This window comes from Sarcophilus harrisii, chromosome 4 (genome assembly GCF_902635505.1).
Source record: "Sarcophilus harrisii chromosome 4, mSarHar1.11, whole genome shotgun sequence".
In the NCBI taxonomy this organism is placed as follows: Eukaryota; Metazoa; Chordata; class Mammalia; order Dasyuromorphia; family Dasyuridae; genus Sarcophilus; species Sarcophilus harrisii.
The window spans coordinates 274,970,705-274,995,962 of record NC_045429.1 but is presented as its reverse complement, the minus strand read 5'-3'; the positions used below and the strand labels follow the sequence as shown (position 1 = coordinate 274,995,962).

The 25,258-nt window shown below is 37.8% G+C and overlaps 1 protein-coding gene across 3 annotated transcripts in view; it reads right to left on the bottom strand.

Moving 5' to 3' along the window:
• MOCS1 (molybdenum cofactor synthesis 1) overlaps positions 1 to 10,788 on the bottom strand; it is a 36,881-nt gene extending 26,093 nt beyond the window's left edge. For 2 of the 3 annotated variants that reach the window (XM_012549036.3, XM_031964903.1), the window contains exon 1: positions 10,548 to 10,788. In XM_012549036.3, coding sequence (XP_012404490.1) covers positions 10,548 to 10,670 — 123 coding nt within the window. In that variant the 5' untranslated portion in view covers positions 10,671 to 10,788. The remainder of the gene's footprint in view (positions 1 to 10,547) is intronic. The other variant, XM_012549037.3, reaches the window with a different exon arrangement.
• Positions 10,789 to 25,258: the final 14,470 nt, after the last annotated feature.

Genomic DNA, 25,258 nt, shown 5'->3' with positions numbered 1-25,258 from the left:
TTCATGTATCTTCTTTAAAAGTATGCAGGGATCCATACCACAAAAGTTAGTAAATTCTAAATATTCTTTACCTTAGGATAACACTATTAGACCCATATTCCCACAGCTATCAAAGAGAGAAGAAAAAGATCAAAATGGACAAAAATATTTAAGATAGCTCTTTTTGTTTTCACAAAGAACCAGAAACTAAGGAAGATGCACATTAATCTGGGAGTGTCTTAAGCAAATTATGATGAATGCAATAGTATATTATTTCACCAAAGAAACCTGAGAATAATTCTATGAACTGATAATTAAGTGAACAGCTAAGAGAAGAATTTCTGCAATAACATTATCAAGATAGACAACTTTGAAAGCCCTAACAACCCTGATCAATGTAATAAACTGACATGATTCCCGAGGATACAGAATAAAACATGCTACCCATCCATTGAGAAAGGAACTAGTCCCATGATACAGAATAAGAAATACATTTTCAGACACAGCTAATTCAGTAATTTGTTTTACTTGGCTATGCATGTTCACAAGAAGGACTTTGATTTTCCTCCTTTTTTTTTCAATTGGAATGGAATGGGAAGGAAAGAAGGAATAGGGATAGACAAACACAAAAAAAGGAAATAAAAAATTAGTTTTTATTTTTAAATGCACAAAAGAGCAGAGAAAGAAATACAGTTACAGATTAAACAACTTTGAATGTTACAATGTTAAAAGAAAAACAAGAAGCAGAAAACAGAGACCCAAAATTCAAACATAAATAATCCTCTTCTGTAAAACCTTTTATATGGAAACACTCTCTTTATCTAGTATTTAAATTGAGAATTTAGAAGAAAACAAAGTTGAAGCTTTACTTATTTCTCCCTTTCTCTGATAGCACAATGTTTTGAACATTGCAAATATTTAATAAGTTAGAAAAAATTTCTTTTCCTTTTTTTAACCTCCTTTTGAACACATGCCCTTCTCTCAAATAATGGGATCATTACAAATAGGTCCTAATTATTCCTTGCCTGGAGTATTGCAATACTTTTCAAATTGATTTCCCAGCCTTAGGACTTTTTTTTTTTTTTAAACTCCAAATCCTCCACCATAAAGTTGCCAAAGGATTCTTTCTAAATCCCATGGATTCAATAAAATCCATTGTCTCCCAATGGCCTTTAGGATCAAATATGAATTATTCTGTTTGGATTCTAGAGCTCTTTGCAACAGGGCCCCATTCTACCTTTTGAGATTTCTTAAACATTATTTCCCTCCACCCACATACAACTTTCCATCTCCTCTTTCTGAGTCTGTATATTGTGGCCCTATGTCTGGAATGTACTCCCTCACCTTCCCTTCTTCAAATCCCTGATTTCCTTCAAGATGTAATTCAAGTGAGACCTTCTACATGAGGTCCCCCCTGGTCCTCTTACTTATTTGTCCAAGGCTATCTTATATCTGTTTTGTTATACTTATTCACTGATATGTTCCCCATTAGAATGTAAATTCCCTGAAGGCAGAAGGACTGTTTCATTTTTGTTTTTATTCTCATTGCTTATCACAAAGTGTGGCTCCTAATAGATAACTTAATAAATGCTTACAATTTAATTGACTTGGCCCAGTTCACTTCAAACCATCAGACTTCAACTTCAGAGTTCTTTCTATTATAGCAAGTGATACAGCATATGTAAAGCGTTTTGAAAACTTTAAGAGGCTATATGGAAGCCAGATGATAACAATGATAAAATAAGAAGAAAAACAAAGAAAAGAAGGGGAAAGAGGAAGAAGAGGGAGGAGGAGAAAGAGGAAGAGGAGGAATAAAAAATGATGATGATGATGAAGGAAGGAAGGAAGAATGGAAGGAAGAAAAAGGAAGAGGAGGAGGAGGAGGAAAAGAAGAAAGAGGCAGTGTGGGAGGAGGAGAAGGAAGGGGGAAGAGAAAAAAGAGGAGGAGGTGCCGGTAGTTATTTCTCATCTCGGTACCTAGAAATTTCTACCATTCCACTCTTGTCTCTCCTCCCACCCCTTAATTACTTACTATTTCTAAGTTTCCAGACACTTTAGCCCTAAAGAGCTATCAGCAGGGAGGACTCTGGAGGGAGGAAAGGGAGAGGCAAGCAGAGGGTTAAAGGAATTAGTGGGATTTCAGATATAAAAGGAGATGGGAGTTCAGGGAGTAGGCAACAGAGTAGGATCCCATCCCAAATCAATCATACCTTTGAGGTCAGGCTACCTGGCAGAACATCCAGGGTGTGAGGTTCCTGGACTTTGGAATAGTATTCTGGTTGGTCTCCCTGCCTCAATTCTTTCCCATTTCCCTCCATTCTCTACTCAGCTCCCAAAACAACCTTCTTGCAAACCTGACCATGCTACATTCCTCCCCCAACGCAATATACTACAATGGCTCCTATTCCTTCTAGGATCAAAAAAAAAATCCTATTTGGTTTTGGAAATCTTTCACAACCAAGTCCCTTGCTATATTTCCAGTTTTCTTTTTCTCATTTCCACATGCCATTTGATTTACTGACACTGGCCTTCTTGTGGGTCCTCCATTTTCTGACTACATTTCCCTGGCTATCCACTTGGAATTTTCTCTCTCCTCCTCTTTACCTCCTGATTTTCCAGGCTTCCCTCAAGACTTAATCAAATCTAATTTTCTGCAAGAAGCCTCTCCTGCTACTCACCAATTCTAGTACCTTTTGAGATCATGTTCCATTTACATTTCCATTAGAATGGGAGCTCCTTGAGGATAGCAATCACATACATAGTAAGGCTGAATCATTGTTAGCTGACTGACTGACAAATCTAGACTTTCTTTCCCTCTGTGCCTCATCACATATTTCTGGCTTTGTCCCCATCATCTTTCCTGATAAGAAAATGTTGTTGTTGTTGCTAGTCTGTTGTTTTTCCCTTGTTTTTGATGAGGACAAATGACATCCCAGATGATGTCTCTATTTGTGCACGAATTGAATTTAATCGAGGCAGATTTGCAGAGTCATCAGCTTCTCTATTTCAGAGTCATTAAAATCCAGTAATAGGATAAAAGTTAAGATGACTGGTGATGGCCAAGGTCATCTTCAATTTCTCGTTTCAGCTGCCTTTGTGGCTATTGGAATAATCTGTCCTCATTTACCCATTCTTCCAAGGGAAAGTCTTCACATGCTAGGAGTAGACATACCTCTAACTCAGCAATGGGTTTGGGACCTGTCCATTAGCTTCTATTGGTTTAGCCCAAGATAGTATGCCAGGGTGTGGCTGCTAAACAGGCTTCTTGGAGCTTTAGGTAAAATTTGGGTGAAAGGTGCACTTTAAGGTTGGATGAGAAGCTCTGAAAAGGCTTCAGCAAGTCTTTCATACCAGAAATGCTAGTCCTTCTTAAACACCCCATATACTCATCCTCATTGCCAAGAAGTAGAAGGAAGCACAGAAGAGAGCTCGGGGGTAGGTATGTGGCTCAAGGAAGGGCTAGGTACTAGCCCTGTAAAAAGATGAGTTCATTATTATTCATCTTCACTTACCCCTAGAAGCAAGGATCAGTCTCAACTATTAAGGAGTTCAGAATTAGGGATAGAAAGAGGAAAATGGAATTATCCTTGCTCTTGAGTTTATGTTCTATTGAGAGAGACAACAACTTATGAAGCACCTACTATGTGTCAGGCAGCTAGGTGGCTCAGTAGATACAATGCTGGTCAGGAGTCAGGAAGACCTTGGGCATTTGCTGGTTGTGTGACTTTAAATAAATCATTTAATCTCCATTTGCACTGATTCACTGGAGAAAGAAATGGCACTCCACTCCAGTTATCTTTGACAAGAAGACTCCTTATGGGGTCACAAAGTCAGAATGGCTGAATGACTGCAACACCGTGTGCCCTGTAGAAGCTTACAATCTAATGAAGGTCATATACATACATAAATATATACAAAATAAATGCCAGGTTATCTGATGGAAAGAGTCCCTGTGGGGGGGAGTGTGAGAAGAAAAGAAGAGAATTAGGAAAGGCTTTGAAGACACTGGAGATGCTAAGAGCTAAGCCTAGAAGGGGAGCCCAAAGTCAGTAGAGAATTCATTCTAGGCAGTTATTAAACTGTGTCAGGACCTCATGGACCAAACTATCCAAGGCTGTATTTTTTTGTTTAATACTAGAGTAGTTTGCCATTTCCTTGTCCAGTGGATTATGGTAAATAGAAGTGAAATGACTTGCTCAGAGTCACATAACTAGTATGTCTCTGGGGCTGGATTTGAATTTAGGTCTTCCTGACTCAAGCACCCACTCATTTTACAGGAGTAGTTGTTTATTGAGTTGTTTTTCAGTGGTATATGACATCATTAGGGGTTTTCTTGGTAAAAATACTGGAATGGCTTTTCATTTCCTTCTCTAGTTCATTTTACAGATGGGGAAACTGAGGCAAACAGATTTAAGTGATTTGCCCAGAGTCACACAGCTAGGAAATGTCTGAGGTTGGATTTGAATTTAGGTCTTTCTGACTCCAATACCTGCTCATTATACAGTAGTAGTAGCTGTTGTTTGTTGAGTTATTTTTCAGTGGTGTATGACATCATTTAGAATTTTTTTTTTTTTTTGGTAAAAATATTGGAGTGGCTTGCCATTTCCTTCTCCAGTTCATTTTATAGATGGGGAAACTGATATAAATGATTTGCCCAGAGTCACACTGCTAGTAAAAGTCTGAGGCCACATTTGAACTCAAGAAGATGAGTCTTCCTGACTGCAAGCTTCGTGCTGTCTCTATTGCACCACCTAGTTACCCAAGGTACAGGGGAGCTGTATAAGAAGCAGAATGATGAAGATATTATGTCAATGAATGTTAGTGTAAAGAACAGCAGGAAGTCCAGTTTTCCTGGGCCATAGAGTATATGAAGGGGAGTAATATCAATGAGTTGTGGTTTAAAAAAAAAAAGACACATTAGTTGGGTAAAGGCCTAGAGCATGCAGGATATGAGCAATAATCAAGGTTTGCCCTGGGCTGTGCCTGAATGACTTATTACAGTGTAAAGAAGCTACTCCAGCATTCTTTACAGGTGTCCCAACCCAGAACAAGACAGCCATGAATCCATTCCTTTGTTACCAAATGACTACACCTCAGGGTGTACTGGAGGGACTGGGGTTTTTCTGTTGGCATGACCTCTAATGCCCGCTGGGGAGAAAAGCACCAAGTCTGCTCAGTCTGTGCTGCTCAGTAGCCAGTCCCTGTACCTGGCCTTTGGGGGATTGTGGGAATGCCTAAGGAGATGAAGGAGACCAAACCTATGGTTTCCTTAGTAGGAAACAACCCCTCCATCAATATAGTTTGGTTCTTGCTCTGCAACTGACAGTCTTTAAGTTAGGTTAAATGTCTTGCTCTGACAATAAGGGAATATATGTCAAAAGTGGATTTGAAACCTAGGAGGCAGCTAAGTAGTTCAGGGAATTGGAAGGAAGACCTGATGCTTACTTAGCGGTATGATCCAGGGCAAGTCACTTAACCCTGTTTGCCTCAGTTTCCCCATCTGTAAAATAAACCACTCCAGCATCCTTGTCAAGAAAATCCCATGCACAGTTATAGTCCACAGAGTCACATAGAGTTGGACACAACCAAATAGCAGACTTGCACTTAGATCTTCCTGTTAATGAAGTTGGTTCTTCAATACTCTCTGCTGTTTTTTTTTTCTGTAATACAGGTAATAATAAATGCTTGTTGAATAATAATTGGCATATATTGTTGTGACTATCAATGTGATTAATCCTTTTGCCAGACCATGCGTCTCATAAGGATAGGGACTAAGTGTTCTCTAAATTTTGTTATACTTTCTGTGATGAATATAGTATTTTGTATACAATATGCATTTAATAAATGCATGTTGAATGAGTGCCACTATGCCTATCTCATGGAGGAAAGAAGAGTTTATATGTTTAGATGACACATCTAATAAAGGTGTCTTTTTTTTTGTGGAGGTGGACAGGTATGGCTAGGTTACTAGAAAGCTCTAGATAATTGAAGGGAGAAATCAGGCTGCTTCCCCCATCCTTTCAGATTCTCCTTGGTCATTCCACTAGCACCAGAGCTAAGAATATTTTGCTGTTAGGGCATAGACTATTACCTCATCAATTAATCAGGAACTAAGAGGAGAAGGGGAGGTAAAGGGAGCTTAACACAGTCCATCATATGGTAGCTCCCTGTTTTAAACAATTATTGCTAACTAGATGTTAATCTCTATTGTTATAGGCAGCTGAAATTCTTCAAGTGATGTTAGTATCCTCTAACTCAGGAGTTCTTAATCTTTCTATAATATGAACCTCTTAGATAGTATGGCAATGCTCACAGACCTCTTCTCAGAATGTTTTTAAAAACATAAAATACATAGGATAACAAAAACCAATTATATTGATATATAATTATCTGTATTTATATTTTAAAACTATGTTCATTGAACTCCCAAGAACTCCTGTTCTAAATTTTGAGCCCTGTATCTCTTCCCCCTCCTTCTCAATACCAGCTGTTAAACAAAAATGACTTAAAGTTATCCAACTCATGGCAATCCTCAGGGCCTGAACACCAGGCAAGGTGAAGAAACCAGTGTTATCCTGGACACATGCCCACGTTCCTGCCTCCTGAGCTCTCCTTTCCAAATCCCTGATCTTTGTCTGAACAACTTGAGCCAAGGATCCAAGATACCTAGGGAATTCATGTTTATTCCAGGGTTTGGGATTGTTTGTTTCTGGTTTTTTTTTTTTTTCCTCTCTTCCCTTTAAAACAGCTATCCTGGTCTCCTACCTCCCTTAGGGCCTAAGTGTCCCACTCCTGATTCTACCCTGGAAGACAGATTAAGCCACCATGAGTGGTGAGAGTTTAGGGGGTGGAGGGAATAGGAAAGTGAAATCTAAGAAACCAGAAACTGAAGAAGGTGAGAAAGCCAAGGGAAATGATTCAGCAGGAAGGGAGTAAAGCAATAATGAAAGGCATGGAGGGCCAGGGAAATTTCACTTGAGGGGTACAACTTGTGGTTTACTCAGATTCTGCTATACTCTAACTCCTCCTATCCCCATATGCCCAGATAAACTTCTGAGAGAGAGACAGACAGAAACAGAAAGACAAACAGAGATAGAGACAGAGAGAAAAACAAAGAGAGACACAGGCACACACACAGTGACAGAGACAGAGACAAAGACAGAGAGACAAAAAGAGAAAGACACACATACATACCTACGAATGCAATCACATACATAAGAAAGTAAACATTCCTCTCTGACTACCAAAAAACCCCAAAATCTAACCCAACATGCTTAATAACTTTGAACTCCTTGGTGTCTTATCCTTTCCATCTCCCAATAATCCCACCGTAGTAGCTCCCATCCATCCTAACCTAAAACTAGGGGCTCAGGCAGTAAATTATAAATGCATAAATACTCCATTTTGGCATTTTCCATGCCAAATTCCCTGTGGTTGCAAAGACAGCAAGACCAAACGAGGGAGTGTCAGGTCCAAAGGGCAGTGACCCTGAGTTTGCTTCCCCAAGGGCACAAGAACCAAAAAGAGCAGAGGAGATGAAATAAGGAACCAGGCCCCTAACATACTAGATCTTAAATCACTACTGTTGGGGTTTCAGGCTCCCATGAAGCCATGTACCCACAGACCAAGGCAGCTTACATCAACACTGGCTCAAGAATTTATATATGTAAAAAAGTTTCTTCATACACATACAATGGGGGCGTCTTTCTTTTAAAGATAAACAAGCATTATCTCTTAGCTACAAGTAACTCTCAAGATAACAGTGCTATTGATTCTCGATACTAAACTTTTAAAGACCCAACTCTGCCACTAATTAGTTGTTACCCTGGATTACCTACTTCAGTTTTAACTAGTTAAGTAATTCAGCAACTATTTAATTAGTTTTACTCCTCTGAGATTCAGTTGCCTCATCTGCAAAAAAGATATTCATTGAAGTCCCTTTCTAGCTGTAATACACAGCACTATATATTTATATCTATATACCTGTACATCTTGAATGTACATAGTTGGTTGCATATCATCTCCGTCAGAATGAGGAGGCTAGGGACCCTGTTTATAGGGACCCTTTCTTTATTTTTTTAGTGCTTAGCATAGTGCCTATCACATAGTATTCACTTAATAAATGTTTTATTCCCTATTTATTTATTTAACTAACTATAGCTGGTTTTTCCCCAATGCTGTGTCCTCATCATCTTGGTGGGACATGTATAGGTACAGGAGACCTACTGTGACAGCCATAAAAATCCTAACCATATAGACATCTCCCTCCTCTGAAATCCCACTACATATGTTGATATACACACAAAGATAATTAGCAACAGTAAATAGTACATGTATAAGTGAATGAATATAAGTGCATATATAAAATAACAATATATAATAAGTGCCCAAGAAGCAGAGCAATGTGTAGAAAGAATTCTAGATCTTAGTCAGAGAATCCTGTGCCTCTTATGTAGATCCTGTGTGACTCCAGGTAAGTCGATTAACTTCTCTGGACCTGTTTCTTTCTTTCTTTTTTATTTGCCATTTCAAGTCACAAAATCTGTGATCTTGGAGTCAGGACTTCTGTTACGGAGTTTATTGCTTATTTTACATCCCCTGAACCATCAAAATCACCCTTGAAGAAGAGAATCAATAGCTAAAAATCAAACAAGGTTTGTCTAAACACCCTAGTTAGTGACAATGTCCCATATCAGCTGGGAATGTCTGGACCTATTTCTACTTCAACAAAATGAAGAGGTCAAACTAGATAACTTTTATATCTAACATCTGATGGTCTTTCTGAGATTTTCCTTATCAGAAAAATGAAGAGGCCAGAATTGATGATCTCTAAAGCCCCTTCTAACTCAGAAATCTGTTATTTTACTATAAAATATTGAGAGTAGAGACTTCCATGTTCATTTTTATATCCTCTACTCCAGCAATTACCCATAGAGCAAGTTACTCAATAATCTCCTTTAAGATAGGCAACAATTATTTACCCAATTTTTCTTGACAAAATCTTGCATTATTAAACAATTTGAGAAATAGTTGTCATTGTTGTTTAGTTGTTTTAGTCACTTCTGACTCTTTGTGAACCCATTTGGGGTTTTCTTGGTAAAGATACTGCAGTGGTTTACCATTTCCTTCTTTTGGTAAACCAGGAGATGGTTCCCCATTGCACACAGGACTGTGCAATGATCATTTGACAGCTCAGGAAACCAAGGAAAACAGGATTAAGTGACTTGCCCAAGATCATTCAGTTAATAAGTGTCTGAGGCCAAATTTGAACTCGGATGAGTCTCCTGACTTCAGGACAGGAACTCTATCCACTGTAGCACCTAACACCCTAATAGAAAGAAAGGAGAATAAAGAAAAAAAAAATTAAAAGAAACTCAGGGCCTTGAAGGAACTTCCAGTTTGGTGATAAAAGTCCATGCTTTTAGGGACCTTCCAGTCTGATAGGAGTAGCATGGGAGTAATGGTCCACAATGTGATGGGAGAGGAGGGGAGACACAGCGTCAGTTTAGGAACTTGTCAAACTTGTCTTGCTCTGACCAACTGAGGTCAGAGGCTAGTAACGATATTTACAAAGTCCTTAGCACAAGTCCCTGCTAATCTTTGGGCTGATGACCATTTAACTGGGGTCTGAGTTAAGAAAGACACACACACACACACAAACACATACGACATGCAAGCAAAGGGACATTTTTAGTCTTTTTGAGAGGGCAGGTCAGAGACACATTGCCCCATGAGGTGCCCAGCCTTCTATATCCATTAGTTGTGTATAGTGTGGGCTCTCTACATCCAAGTACGGGGTTCCCACCCAAGGGAAGAAGCCCTCTCCATTACAGACTGCCCCCAAACAGGAAGGGATTCTCACCAGAGGACTGGGGACTTTACTCCTTCACTGCTTACCTGATAAACTTTTCCTGTAAACTTAAAACAAATCCTAATGACAAAGAATATTATGTAACACCATCCATAGCCTTTGTCTAATCAGAAGGGTACTTGGCAAGGGGGAACCCGACCTGTGAAAGAGATAATGGGCTTGACTCGGAGCAGCGCGAGCCCGCTTCTCCCCTGCGGGAGGAAGGTCTGGAAAGAGAAAGCACTATTTATGACACCACGCGAGACGGATGCTTCAATGAAGCCCGGTGCCATAGTCCAACACCAATCTGCAAAGTCTCTACAGTCCCAGTTAATCAGAGCTCGGGGAACAAGCAACACCCCATACTCCTTTATCTCAGATACAGAGCCAGAGTCGGAGAGGTCAGGGACAGACTGGGAGGTCAGGGACAGACTGCGTTTGGACCACAGGGTCTCCGACTTCCCTTCTAGCAAAAGTCGGTAAACTTGGGAGTCCAAGGCTCTGCAAAGCCGCAGGGGAGCTCCTTCCTGCCGCCCTACGCCCCAGCCCAGCCGCGGCGCGCATCCATTCCTTTCTGGCTCCTCCCCGCTTTCTGAGGGCTCAGGGGCCGCCTGCAAAACAGCCCCAGAGGCCGGCGCTGGCGGGGCCGGCGCTGGCGGGGCCGGCGCGGGGATGCATCTCCCCAAGGAACGCTGGACGCCCGAAGGCGCTCGCTCACCTGCGCTTCTGGCAGAGCCGGCCCCCCGCTCCGAGGCAGCGTCACGGGGCCCCCGGAGCTGCAGCCCCTGCCGGCAGCCCGCAGCAGCCCCCGCACCGTCCGGGACACTGACCGTGCAGCCATGGGCCCGGGAGACAGTCAGCGCGCTCCTGCCCCGAGGACTCCCAGCCACTAACTGATCCGCGCTAGCTCAGTTCCTATGTACCCCCTCGGAGAGATCCGAACTCAGGAGAGGCGGGGCGGGGGCGAGGCCCGCGCAGCCAATCCGTGGTCAGCGCCGGGGCCGCAATGCTTTCGGGGACCTGTAGTCCCAGGCGCCTTTAAACTAGGGCAGGACACTTTTCAGTAGGGATATTGACTCCGAATTGAGACTAGGAGATTTGGGTGCAGATTATAATCCCGCTGCCTAATTTCCTGCCCTGGACTGTGCGTCGGGATCGTTGGGGATGGACGAGAGTGCCCTTTCCACCCACGCAATGACAAACTGGTCCCCGCCTAAATAGAAAGGAAAAGCTAAACCAAACCCTGACTCAGGCAGGAACTTAAGAAAGGCAGGACTTGTTTTTGTTTGTTTGTTTTCTTTCTGTTTTTACTTGTATCCTTAGCGCACGTAATAAGAGCCTCTGGTCCTGGCCAGATTTAACACATTGGGTGACTTTGTCTTACGAGCCTTTTGTTCTTGGGAACCCGTGCAGTTTAATAGATAGAACAATACACCGGAGTCAGAAGTGTTATTTAAATGCTGACTTTGACCTGCATCTATTTTACCCCAAGTAGACAAGATTTCACCTCACTCTGAGAATCAATTTCCTTTCCCGTATGAGGTGATGATCATGGTGAACTAGATGACCTCTATCAATCAATCAATCAATCAATATTTATTAAGGAGCTGCCATGTGCCTGGCGCTATGCTGAGCAAAGAGCATACAAATAAAAGAGAAACAAGCCCTGCTTTCAGAGAATGTACTAATGGAGTAAACAACACGCAAAAAATATATATATACAAAGCAAGCTGTATAAATGGAAAACTGGAAATAATTAACAGAGTCGGGGAAAGATTTTCTGTAGAGGTAGGATTTTAGTTGGGAGTTAAAGAAAGTTAGAGAGGTTGATAGTTGGAGTATAGGAGCAATGAGGGACAACCAAAGAAAATGGCTAGTTAATTTAGTCTCTCTTTTTTGGAACACTCAGGAGATAACCAGTGTTACTGGACAAAAGAGTAAAATTTGGAGAGAAAGGTGTAAGAAGGCTGTGTGTGTGCGTGTATGTGATAAGTTATGAAGGGTTTTGAATGTTCCTTCTTTTCCAATTCTAAATTCAGTTATTCCTTTATTGTACCTCTCCCCATCCTGCAAGGTCTCTAGAGATGGCCCAGGCTGCTTTGTCACATGGGAGAAAATGGTCAAACATATTTAACCACCGATCTGTTTCATTTCCCATCGCTCTTCCTAGATAAATGTTGTGGCACTGTTATCTAGTCTTTTTTTAAAATATTGGATAATATCAATTCTAGGTGAGAGTTGAGGCTTGGTGGAGAGATAAAAGTCTAAGACATGAGATATCCTGAGAAAGAGCAGCCTTTCCCCACGACATCATACTTGGAGCTTTAAGTGATTGTGGAAAGCTTTAGCACAAAAGTTAACCTGATCTTTTGCTCTTAAGAAAAGATTCAGCATGACTTAAGGAAGAAAAATTAATTTGGAAGGGTATCTAAAGGCCATCTAGCCTAACCGCTCCCCCCTTTCCCCCCCCCACACAGTTATGAGTTCATTGGTGACTAGAAATCCCTTCCACAACATAAATTAAATTTATAACTTATTAAAGTATTTTTATATGCCTACCTCTGTGTATAGATACAAAGACAATTTTGGCCCTTGCATACATTTTACAGGAGAATACATGTAAATCAGATAAGGCAATAAAAGATAGTCTATAAATTGGAAGAGAATATTAGCAACTTAAAAAAAACAGGAAATGCAATACAAAGGAAGTTAAGGAAGGAAGTTACATTAAAAAATTACATTAAAAGTTACATTAAGGAATCTTTGAATTAGAAGGTGGGAGGGGAGTGAAGTCCAAGAATAGGGTTGAATGGCAGCATGTACAAAAGCACAGAGATGGGAAATGGGATACTGAGTTTGGGAAGTAAAAAGGCAAATTTGTCTAAAGTAGGGAATGTATAAATGGAAGTATATTTATAAGTGAATTTACAAGTAAATATACTTTTGCAAAAATAAGTCCTGAAAGGTAGGTCAGAGACAAATGATATAAGATTTTAAATTGTCTAGCTGAGGAGTTTGTATCTTGGAGACAATAGAGAGCCACTGATAATTTCTAAACAAGAAAGTGATGTGATAAAACTTCTGAGGAAAATTATGTTTTCATCTATGTGGGAGAAGAATTCAAGAGAGGAGGAGTTGTATATCTGACAGAATAAAGCAGAACAGGTAAAAAGTAATGAGAGCCTGAACAAGAGTGGTTGCTATTTGAGTGATAAGAAGGAAAGAGGTGCAGAACATTGTGCAGATAGAATCATTAAGATTTCACAACAAATGATTAGTCAGTTCCTATTTCCTTAGCCTTCTTAAATGCCAAGATCTACTCCCTCACTCCACTTCTGTCACATTCTAGATTGGTCATATTCTAGATATCACCATTACTCCAGAAGTGTTCCACTCCCCTAATTAAAAATTCGAACATCTTCCAATTTGATCACTATCTTCTGCCATTTTGACTCGCTGCTCTTAAATCTATTCTTTATCTCCATTAGGACCTCCAATCAACCCCTCTGCCTGGGATTTCCTAAGGCTCTGACAACCTCTGATCTAAACTTTCCTTTTCTCTCTTTCCAATATCAGCCATTTCAACTCTGTACCATTCTCTGCTCTTGAAAGTTCTGATCCCTTGACTCTACCCCCCTCTTGTTTTGCTAAATCCTGGCCTTGGATTATTCCCACTTTCACTTCTTCTGATCCTATTCATGAATCTGGAAGAAGTTTCATGACCATGCTGATTGGCTACATGACAAATCCATTTTATCCAACATCAAATGAGCCCTTGCTGCAGCAAGACAATCCTTTTATGCCTACCCAATGAGCATTCCACACAGGCAATTAGGTGGTATGATGGATAGAACACCCAGCCTGGAGTCAAGAAGATTTCAAGAACAGTTCAAATCTGGCTTCACCTACTTATTAGCTGTGTGATTCTGAGCAAATTACTTTACCCCATGTGCTTTAGTTTTCTCATCTGTGAAATGAGATTGGGGGAGGAAATGATAAATCACTCCACTATCTTTGCCAAGAAAACCCCAAGTGGGGTCACAAAGAGTCAGACATGACTGAAAAAAAAATAGCAAAAAGCATCATTCTTCAGAGAAACTATCACAAACCTTTTCCCTCCTAAAGTCTTCCCCTCCCTTATCTGAGGATCTTGTCTCTGATTTTATGGAGAAAACCAAGTCCATTCCTGTTGAAGTCTTTCTTTCTCATTCTCTTTATTGTAAAATCCCTTGACATTTCCCACTATCACCTCCTTTCCTTCAGTCCCTAAAAGAGATGACTTTTTTCCTTGCTAAGACCAATTCATCTATATGTGTGTTTGATCCTCTCTCTCTCTTTCTGTTTCTGTGTCTTTATCTGTCTGTTTGAATGTCTGTCTGTTTTTCTTTCTCTCCACCCCTACCCAATTTCTCCCTATCTACTGGATCTTTCCTTCTCTCTCTACTGCTTTAAAGCATGCCCAAGTCTCTCCATCTTAAAAAAAAATCCTCACTGAACCCTATCATCCCTTCAAAATTATGTCCTATATTTATTTTTCCTTTTTTCAGCCAAATTGTTTGAAAAATTTGTCTATATTTGCTGCCTTCTCTCCTCTTGCCCTTTAGACTTTTGTAACCTGACTTCTGACCTCATGATTCAAATGAAATTGCTTTCTCCAAAGTTACCAATGATTCCTTTACTGATTGATATTCTTTTCTTAATCCTTATCCTTCTTAATCCATCTACTGCATTTAACACTCTTGACCTTCCCCTTCTCCTGAATATTCTCTTCTTTCTGGAGATGACTGATATTTCTGAGATTTTTTGCTAATTTAGCCTCAACTGTGGGTTTTCCTTTAATCTAAGTCCTGGATCTTGTTTATTTCTCCTTTTTCATTCAGTCTCTTGTAGAGAAGAGATAACTTCATTAATTCCCATAAATTTAACAATCATCCCTATTGACAAGACTCCCAGATCTATTCAGCCCAGTCTCCCCTGAGCACCAATCCCATATCACCTATTAGGCATTTCAAACTGGATGTCCTAGAGACATCAAAAAGTCATAAATATGACTTTTAATAATAATATATATAGTAATAATATTAGTAATAAATATAAATCATTATCTTTCTCCCTAAACTGTCCCTTCTTTCATATTTTCATTTTTCTTTTGAAGGCACCACCATCTTTCTGGAGGTTTATCACTTCCTAGATCACTCTCATTACTTTCTTCTAGATTGCTGTAACTCCTTCTTAATTTGTCCCCCTATTTCAAATCTTTCCACATTCTAGTCCATCCTACACCCTTCTGCCAACACACTTACCTTAAATACGATGATGTGCTTCCCCAATAAATCCAGTGGCTTTCTTCATCTACAAACTCCTCTGTGGCTTTTGAAGTATTCTAAAATCTTATCCCAACCTATTTTTCCAACATCATTGAATACTACTCCCCCTCCTTCACTCCATGACACCCAAAATGTCCTCTTCTGTCTTCCTCATATATAAGAATCGTCCTGTCTTGTCTCTGTAATTTTGCCTTGGACATTCCTTCTATGTGCCTGGATTGCATTCTTTCCTCACCCCAATCTCATAGAATCCCCTTCCCTTAAGATACAACCATATACCATCTATTTTCTGATTCCCCAGCCAAAAACTAGTGTCTTTCCTCCCTAACTACCTTGTACTTAATTACTCTGCATTTATTTTTATGTATTCCCTTTGTATTTATTCTGTATGTACTGACATATGTTTTATTATTGTCATTGTTGTCCTTATTGTTTCTTTCATTAGAATGTAAGCTTCTTGGGATAGGGATTATTTCATTATCTATACTAGTATCCCCAGTTCCTAACATAATACCTGATATGGAATATTTAATAAGTGCTTGTTAAATTAATCAAAACTTTAAAACTTCAAAGTAGAGGAACCTGCCATCTCTGGACATAATTCATTTCATTTGTGGTCAGACTTGTTTATTATACACTATTTCCCCCTACTCTTATCAAACCTAAATCTATCTCCTAGAAAATTGTTCCCATTGTTCTGGGTTTGGCTATCTGACATTGATCAAGAAAAGTGAAACACCTCTTCTACTTAATAACTCCTCAAATATTGACATAACAGTTAGCATGATTCCTGGACGTATTCTCTTCTTCAGGATGCTCATTCACAGGTCCCTGAACTGATCCTTGTACAGTATGTTCCTTAGGTCTTGCTCCCCATCCTGGTCAAGGCTTGTCAATACCCAGAACTGATTACAATACTTCACTCAGTCAAATGCTGTTTAAGTACATTGGTAATAGAAATTAGAAAGAAAGGCAAACTTTTCTCAAGAAGGTATATGCTCCAATGGGGAAGTCAACATATAAAAGAAAACTGAAAAGAGGAACAGGCAGGGAAAGAGAGAATAAGAGGCAAAGGTAGCCAGTGCTGGGGCATAGTAGAAGTCCAGATTACAATCTGGAAAGGATTAAGACATGGCTGATGCAGACATCCTCCTTAAAATGGAGATTCTGAGAGTAGCCCTTTATTCAGAGGGACAAATCTACAAGGGCAGAGAATACATCTAGTGTAAGAATCTTGAGACTGCAATGACCTTCAGAAAGAAGAGCTGGAGAAAGTCAGAAGTGCAGAAACTCAAGATATGGCTTAATCAGGGTTAAATATAGTGGAACTATTAGATTTCATATTCTATAAATAAACCTTCCCTTAAGGCAATTCAAGATAGGATTATTATTATTATTATTATTTTTAACAAGAGGCACGTGATTTAATGTATTGAATAGAATGTTGGTCTGGAAGTAAAGAAGATTTGGATTCAAATCCTATATCTGACAATTATTAACTATTACAGAAAAGTCACAATGTTTTAGAACTTCAGATTCCCTATCTAAATAATCCTTGTCTCACAAGGTTCTTGTAAAATTGAAATTAAACAGTATACATAAAGTACTTTGAAACTATACTCATATATATATATATATATATATATATATATATATGTATATACACTCATATACTTTTTTTTCCCTGAGGCAATTGGAGTTAAGTGACTTGTTCAGGGTCATACAGTGACTTGTTCAGGGTCATACAGCTAGGAAGTGTTAAGCGTTTGAGACCAGATTTGAACTCTGGTCCTCCTGACTTCAGGGCTGGTGCTCTATCCACTGCACCACCTAGCTGCCCATGGCTTCTGTTTCATACTTTTGACTTATACTAAACTTGCAGTTTCTTAAGTTCCAGATCTTTATTCATATAAGGATCCAGAGAAACTTCCTTTATTCTGCACATGTGAAATTTATCTTTTGAATTTATATATGTATAAATCAACACATACTTTTAAGTGCTTGTTATATACCAGGCATTGCTAATCAGTCAATTGTAAACAAATAAGCATTTAGTAAGTACCTATTAAGTCCCAGGCCTGAGAAACTAGTGGTGGATAGAGTGCCCAGGCTAGAGTCAGGAAAACCTGGGTTATAATCTGGCCTCAGACACTTATTCATTGCACAATCCTGACAAATCCCTTTACTCTGTTTGCCTCAATCTTCTCATCATAAAATAAGTTAGAAAAGCAAATGGCAGATCACTACAGTATGTTTGTGAAGAAAACCCCAAAAGGGGTCTTGAAAAGTTGGATACAATTGAAACATATGAACAGCAATAATAAAATTGAGCTATTAAATTTCATTTAATTTGTTTTAGCCAATGCTCTGGACCTGTTGAGGACTTTTAAAAATGTTGTCTGACATCTAACATCAATTAGCCATTCCTCCCAGTTTTCCATCTACAAAATGAAGAAATGTGTCCTCTATGCTTTTATTCAATTTATTTAACAAAAATTCAAGGACAGACCTCTCTTTAGATTGACATCAATATATCAAAAAAAGACAAAAATTAATCTTTGGATCCAGTCATTCAACTGTTTTTTTTTAACTGTCTCAGAGAACCCTAAACCTTATTGCTCTGTCTTGTCTGTCATGAAAAACTTTGTCAAAAATATTTTTTTTGTTAAAATTTTGTTAAAATCTAAGTACGCTATTTCTATGGTATCTTTCTAATCTATTAGTAACCTGACTTATAAAAAGGACATATGGTTAATATAGTCTGATCTATTTTGTATGAAATTATGGAAGCTTTTGTAATCATTACTTCCCCTTTGATAATCTGTGTCTTTATGAATGTGTTCTAGAATTTTGTGAGGAAAAGAAGTTAAGTATACTGATCTGTAATTTGCGTATTTTTCTTCCCTTTTAGTTGCTACTTAGTTCATTGAGTTAAGCTAAAGTATAACTAAAGCTAGTCAAAGTTAAATAGAAACCACTAATTCATTCCTAAACATTAATATTTCTTAAAACTTTGTTTCAAATGGTGATTTCTCATTTGGCTAACATGTTAATCATACAGATGGACTAAGGGGCAGTTATGGAAAAGGTACTAGATTTATATGTGGGTTCAAATCTCATTTCTGCTATGTGTTATCTATGTTACTTTAGGGATCTCACTGGACCTCAGTTTGAGCAGTTGGGATTAGATTATCTTTAAGGTCTCTTTCAACTCTTAAATCTTGAGTCTCTATTTTCTATGGATAGATAAGTGATATCTTTGAACTTTGGACAAGAACACACGATACAGCCAGTTGTGCTATGAAAATAGAACTTTATTAAAACATCAGCATACAGCTTGATTAAACTTTTAATTGAGTTTACCTACTCCCATTCAGGTAGATTCCACAAAGTTGTTTGGTGTTACAGGTATAATGCCCTGGAGGAAGTAAACAATCTTTATTTGAGGTTAAAATGAGGATTATGGGGGAGGGAGCAAATCTTGGCCAAATATTGAACTCTCTTAGTTTTAGATTCCATGTCTATAAAATGGGGCTAATAATAGCACCTACCTCCCAGGGTTATTACAAGGAAAAAAATATATGAAATATTTTGTAAATCTTAAAGCATTATATAAATTATGAGTAAGCCATAACAAGATTCAGGGCCTCTCTCCTCAGGAAAAACAAATGATGTGGGGCTCATCCTCTTAACATCCACATGCACTGGCAGGTTAGGTTTCCAAAAGATAGCTACTACATCCCTTTCAGGCTCCAGGGTTAACCTTAATGGGTTGGAGTGGTAGGGGTAGAGACTGCATTTTTTAATATTAAAGCTCATAAACTTCCACTGGGGGCATCTTCCATTGATTATCCATCTATATAATTTTTCTTGTGAGTGAGAAATTGTGAGCACAGGCAAGGAAATTGTATCAAATCATAGGATCATAGATTTAGATCTGGAAGTTCAAGCATTGCCTGTCCCCTCCTTCCCTCTCTTACCTTCCTCTCCATTAAAAAAAATTAAAACAACAAGAACATCAACAACAATCACCACCCTCTTCACTGAAGGTCTCTGTTATATGAAATAATTTTCCTTATTCTTCCTTCCCTTTCCCTTTCATCTTTCATCTTTCTCAGCCTTCTATTTTCTTTTGAGATTATCCCTATACAATAGATTCACATCAATGGCCTCTGTCTAAGTAGATTTCTTATAACTGTCCTAGAAATGATGAAATTCTTGGAGGTTATATGTATCAACTTGCCATTTGGGATAATAAATGGTTTAATCTCATTAAATTTCTCATAATTTCTCATTCATATTTATCTTTTTATGCCTCTTTTAAATTTTGTGTTTAAATGTCATATGTTTCTATTCAGTTTTGCTCTTTTCACCAGGAATGCCTGAAAGTCTTCTATTTAAAAAATTATCTATTCCCCCCTCCCCCACATATGATTATACTTAGTTTTTCTAGGGAGGTTATTCTGGGTTGTAATCCTGGCTCCTTTGCATTTTATAATATCATGTATTAAACCCCCTGATACTTTATTGTGGTAATTACTAAATTTTATATGATCTTGACTGTTGTTCTATGATATTTGAACAGTTTCTTTCTGGTTGCTAATTATATTTTCTCCTTGATTTGGTAGGTCTGGAATTTGGCTATAATATTCCTGGAAGTTTTCATTTGGGGATATTCTTGAGGAGATGGTCAGTGGATTCTTTCCATTTCTATATTGCCCTCTAGTTCAAAAATATTGGGATAGTTTTCCTTGATAATTTCTTGACTGATGTCTAGGTTCTCTCCCCCCCCCCCATTTATTTGTAGGTGTCAGGAAATTCAATAATTCTTAAATTATCTCTCCTTAGTTCATTTTTCCAGATAGGTTATTTTACTGATGTGATATTACAAATTTTCTTCAATTTAGTCATGCTTTTTAATTGATTCTTTTTTTTTTCCATGTCTGGTGAGGTCATTAGTGTGCACATAGCAAATTTTAATTTGTAACCAATTATTTTCTTTAGTGTGGTTTTTACCCCTTTTTTCTTTTGACCAATTCTGTTTTTAAGGATTTATTTTCTCTTCAGTATTTTTCTGTTTCTTTTACCAAGCCATTAGTTCTCTTTTTATAATTTTATTTTTCTCCCTATTTCCCCCTACTGTTCATATTTTATTATTGTTTTTTTCCTTTATTAAAACTTTTTTTATTTTTCAAAACATATGTGTGATTATTCAACATTAGCTTTTGCAAAATCTTGTGTTCCAATTTTCCCTTCCTCCCCCAACCCTCTCCCCTAGATGACAAGTAGTTCAATATATGTCAAACATGGTAGAAATATATGTTAAATCCAATGTATGCGTACATATTTACATAATTCTCTTGCTGCACAAGATAAATTAAATCAGACCAGAAAAAGAGTTGAGAAGCAAAATAAAATACAAGCAAACAACAACAAAAAGAGTGAAAACGCTATGTTATGAACCAAACTCAGTTCCCACAGTCTTCTCTCTGGGTATAGATGGCTCTCTTCATCACTAAACAATTGGGACTGGTCTAAATCATCTCATTGTTAAAGAGAGCCATGTCCATCAGAATTGATCATCATCTAATCTTGTTATTGCTGTTTATAATGATCTCCTGGTTCTGCTCATTTCATTCACCGTCAGTTCATGTAAGTCTCTCCAGGCCTCTCTGAAATCATCCTGCTGGTTGTTTCTTACAGAACAGTAGTATTCCATAGCATTCATATACCATAACTTATTCAGTCATTTTTAAAAAAATAATTTTTTAAAAAAGTGCTTTTTCTAGCATTTCTAGAAATGCTTATTGAGTTTGTGTCACATCTTAATTTTCTTTTGAAGCTTTTCTTGTAGATGTTTTCACATCATTGTCTTCTCTGAATTTGTGTCTTGAGCTTCCTTGCTACGATAGTATTTTTTAATGGCCAGCTTCCTTGTTGTTGTTGTTTTTTCATTTTTCCAACTTTTTTGAAATTTTTATTACAGTTGAGTTCTATTCACCTGGGTAGGGTTTTTTGTTCTGATGTTTTCACAGCTAGTTCTGAGGGTAAGTTTAGGGAGCTTCCAAGATAATAAAATCTGGGAAGACATGTGGTCACTGCTCTTCTGATCTGTGATCAGATTTTTCTCCAGGTAAGAACCTGGGTATTTGCTTACATTCAAAACTCCTCTCTGGAACGGTGATCAGAACTATGATCCCTTTCTCCATACTAAATGGTAAATACTCTTCTCCATCCTGGAAGTGAGACCCAGAACTTAGTAATGGAGTTTCCAGATTGCCCTCTCCTGATTCCAGTGCTAGCCCGGGTATCTCAGGTGTCCAATCTCCTTACTACCTATATGTGGGTAAACAGTGAGAATTCTTGGTATGATGCTGCCCTTCTACCTCCCAGATCCCTACTTGTTGTCAGAGCTGCATTTCACTCACAGTTATTTCCTACTTTGGTGGGGCTTCTCATTTTGACTTTCAAAGTTGTCTTGAGTTGTCTTGTTGATCTTTGTTTATGGTTTTAAAAAATTATTATTTAGCTCATGCCATTTTAGAATTTGATGTGATGCATTATTTTAGATGTGGTTAGAGGACAATGTTGAGAGAGCTCAGCTTGAACTCTCCTTTTGCTCTGCTATCTTGGCACCTGATTCATATCTGGAAGGAAGGAAATCAAGTCCAATCCTGTTTCTTTTATAGAATGAGGGAACAGAAACTTCAAGAGATCAAGTGATCTATCCATAGTCACATAGCTATTAAGTCTTAGACAATATTTGATCCAAGTTCTTCCAAATACTTAACTTAAGACATCATGATTAGACTATAGTGTCTCGCAAACAAAACAAAACTACATTACAGAGAAATTAAGATAATTATGAATGAATGCATGACTTCTCTAGAGATTGCCTAGATCAAAATCATTCAGATAATCTTGTTCCTCATTAATGCACTAAATCAATCCTCACCCTAATTCTGAATGCCTTCAGCTGATGGTGTGTACAAGTCCAGTCCAATTCAGCCACTGGGTACAGTTTGTTCTCTTGAGTTGTTAAATTTCACTTTGTACTCTGAAACAGTTTACTTAAGTGCTAAAGGCATCTGCTAAACTGCATCTGGAATTGGAAAATAATTAAATTTGAAGTTTGAGAAATATATATTCCAATGTTTTGAAGCTTTCTGTCACTGTCTCATTGTGATAATCTTAACATCTTCAGTTTCTTGAATAATGTCAAAGAGTTTTGACTATTGGAACATTAGCTTGCCATTTTTTCTCCTTTAATTATTATGTCTTTGCCATACATTCTATGAGACTTTAGCACTTTTCAATTGGGGATTATACCTTATCTTTCCCAACTTTGGACAGATTTGTTTGGGTTTGAACCAAGCTCAAATTCCCAACTATCTTGTTAGATAATAGCCCAAGCTCACATTGCTAGGAAGTAGCATATGCTTTGACTGCAGACTTAGCATGGAGTTTGGTGAGGAGTCACAGGATCTCAGAGCTGAGAAAAACTTCAGAGAGAATCTAGTGGTTCTCAAACTTTTGTTCTCAGTATCTTCATGTTGTTAAAAAACTATCGAGGATCTGTTCAAAGAGTTTTTGTTCACATGGGTTATATTTATAGCTATTTACTATATTAAAAATAAAAAAAATGTTGAATTTGTAGACCCTCTGAAAGGGTTTCAGAGACCCCACCAATTCTTTGTACTACACTTTGAAGACCACTGATTCTAGACCAATACATTTCCCATTGTAAATTTCACAAATGACATGCCCTTTGAAATTTTGTTTGAAGGCTTTGGGTGACAAGGACCTAAATGCTTTTGGATCACTTACTTCCTCCCAGAAGTGGCCAATTTAATTCTTCAAAAGTGTTTACTGGGGCAGCTACTTGGTGCAGTGGATAGAGCACTACCCCTGAAGTCAGGAAGACCTGAGTTCAAATGTAGCCTCAAACACTTATTACTTCCTAGATGCATGATCCTGGGCAAGTTACTTAACCGTAGTTACCTCAGCAAGAAAAAAAAAAGTGTTTACTTACCTCAAATCTGAATTTATCTTTTTACCTTTTCCACCCATTGCTTTTGGTTCTGCCCTTTGGGTCAAACAGAATAAATCTAATTCCCCTTCCAGGAGCAGTCCTTCAAATTAAATACTTGAAGGCAGTTATAATGTCTCTAAGTCATTATTATTAGTACATATTATTCCACAACATATAGCATTATATATCATATATATACAAATATGTATGATATATAAAAATCATGTAATTTATATCACATATATGAATTATATAATGTATATGACATTCTTAATATATTTTAATGATTTCTTTAAATTAAGTTTATTACTTAATTATAGCAATATTCATATATTGATATATATAGTAAAATATATAATACATAATGTTATAAAATAATTAATGATATTATATATTATATTACCACGTAATAACATTAACAACAACAACATCTTTATCTAAGTTCTTCAAGTTACACATTTCCAGTTTTCAGGGCTTCAAGTCCTTTTGTCCTTCTCTGTTTCCCTACTCTATGTTTGTGATCAAATAAAGAGAACTAACTCTGTATTCAGGACCTGAGTTCATTTTCTGCTTCTATAGCATGAGCTCTGGGACTCAAGTCTCTCAATCCTCATTTTCATTTGCCTGTTGGTCCTCAGAAGGTAGCTAAATCCCCATAGGGTTCTGGTTAACTCTTATGGGCCCAGAGTGGGAATGGGGAAAGATGACTTTCTAATGTTGTACTCACAAGTCCCTTACTGTGGGGCTTCCTCGATGATCATTCAGTGATTCAATAAGCTGATCAGAGGTTTAATTTTTAAACAAAAAATGAAAACAAACAATCAAATATAGTATATTAGGTAAGAATAGTTGATAAAATATCCCTCCCTACTTCAAACAGGACGTGTAGTCTCCTAAAAATGCATAAGTTCAGAGAAAAGTGAACTCAAGGTTAGAACTAATGAACTCAGGTCAGAAATGTGCTGGGGAATGTTTAACAACCAACTCTCTAGGGGGAAAAATGTACACATAACAGGCTTTTATGTGTAACCAGTATTATTAACATTTCCTCTGTCACTTTTTAAGTCTAAACCAGTGGTTCTCAAACTTTTGTTCTCAGTATCTTCATGTTATTAAAAAACTATCGAGGATCTGTTCAAAGATATTTTGTTCACATAGGTTATATTTATAGCTATTTATTATATTAGAAATAAAAAATAATTTTGAATTTGTAGACCCTCTGAAAGGGTTTCAGAGACCCCAACAATTCTTTGGACAACACTTTGAGGACCATTGGCAATCAACAAATAAGATAAGCAAAATCTAGTTAGAAACTTTTGCCATTTCTGAGATGTAAATGCTTCCACAGAAAATTAGCAAGTAGATTTTAGCTAGCTTTATCCAGCACAAATCCTTTTCTATCTTTTGGGGATACTTTATGAAATTCTCTTTATGTAATAAAATAAGCCTTTGGTTGACTACTTATAGTCCTTGAAGGTGATTTTCCCTCTTCAATATATATAATTTTTCTAGAACTTTAATGCAGAAACTGCCAATATCCACTGCGGTTCTTGAGATACTACTAAGACAGGGATGAAAAGTGATTGTTCACAATCAACCAATCAACATTTATTAAGTGCCTATGATGGGCCAAACATTGTATTGCTAAGTACTGGAGGGAAAAGTAAAAAAGGCAAAAACAAACAAATAAACAAAAAATTGGTCCCTATCCTCAAAGATCTTATAAATTAATGGAAACTTGCAAGGAAATATGTACAAGAGAGCTAGATACAGGATAAATGGGGAAAAATTAACAGAGGAAAAACATTAGAATTAATAAAGTTTGGGGAAGGATTCTTGTAGAGAGTGGGATTTTAGATAAGAGCTAAAGGAAGTCAGGGAGGTCACTACTTAGACTGGAGAAGAGAGAGTATTTGAGGTAAGAGGGAGGGTGAAAGGCGATAGTCATGAGGTCATATGATTGAAAAATAATTGTCAAAGAGCAAGGTATAAGAAGACTGGAAAGATAGGAGGGTGCTAGGTTAGCAAGGACTTTGGCATTCAAACGTCAAACAGTATTTTGTATTTGAT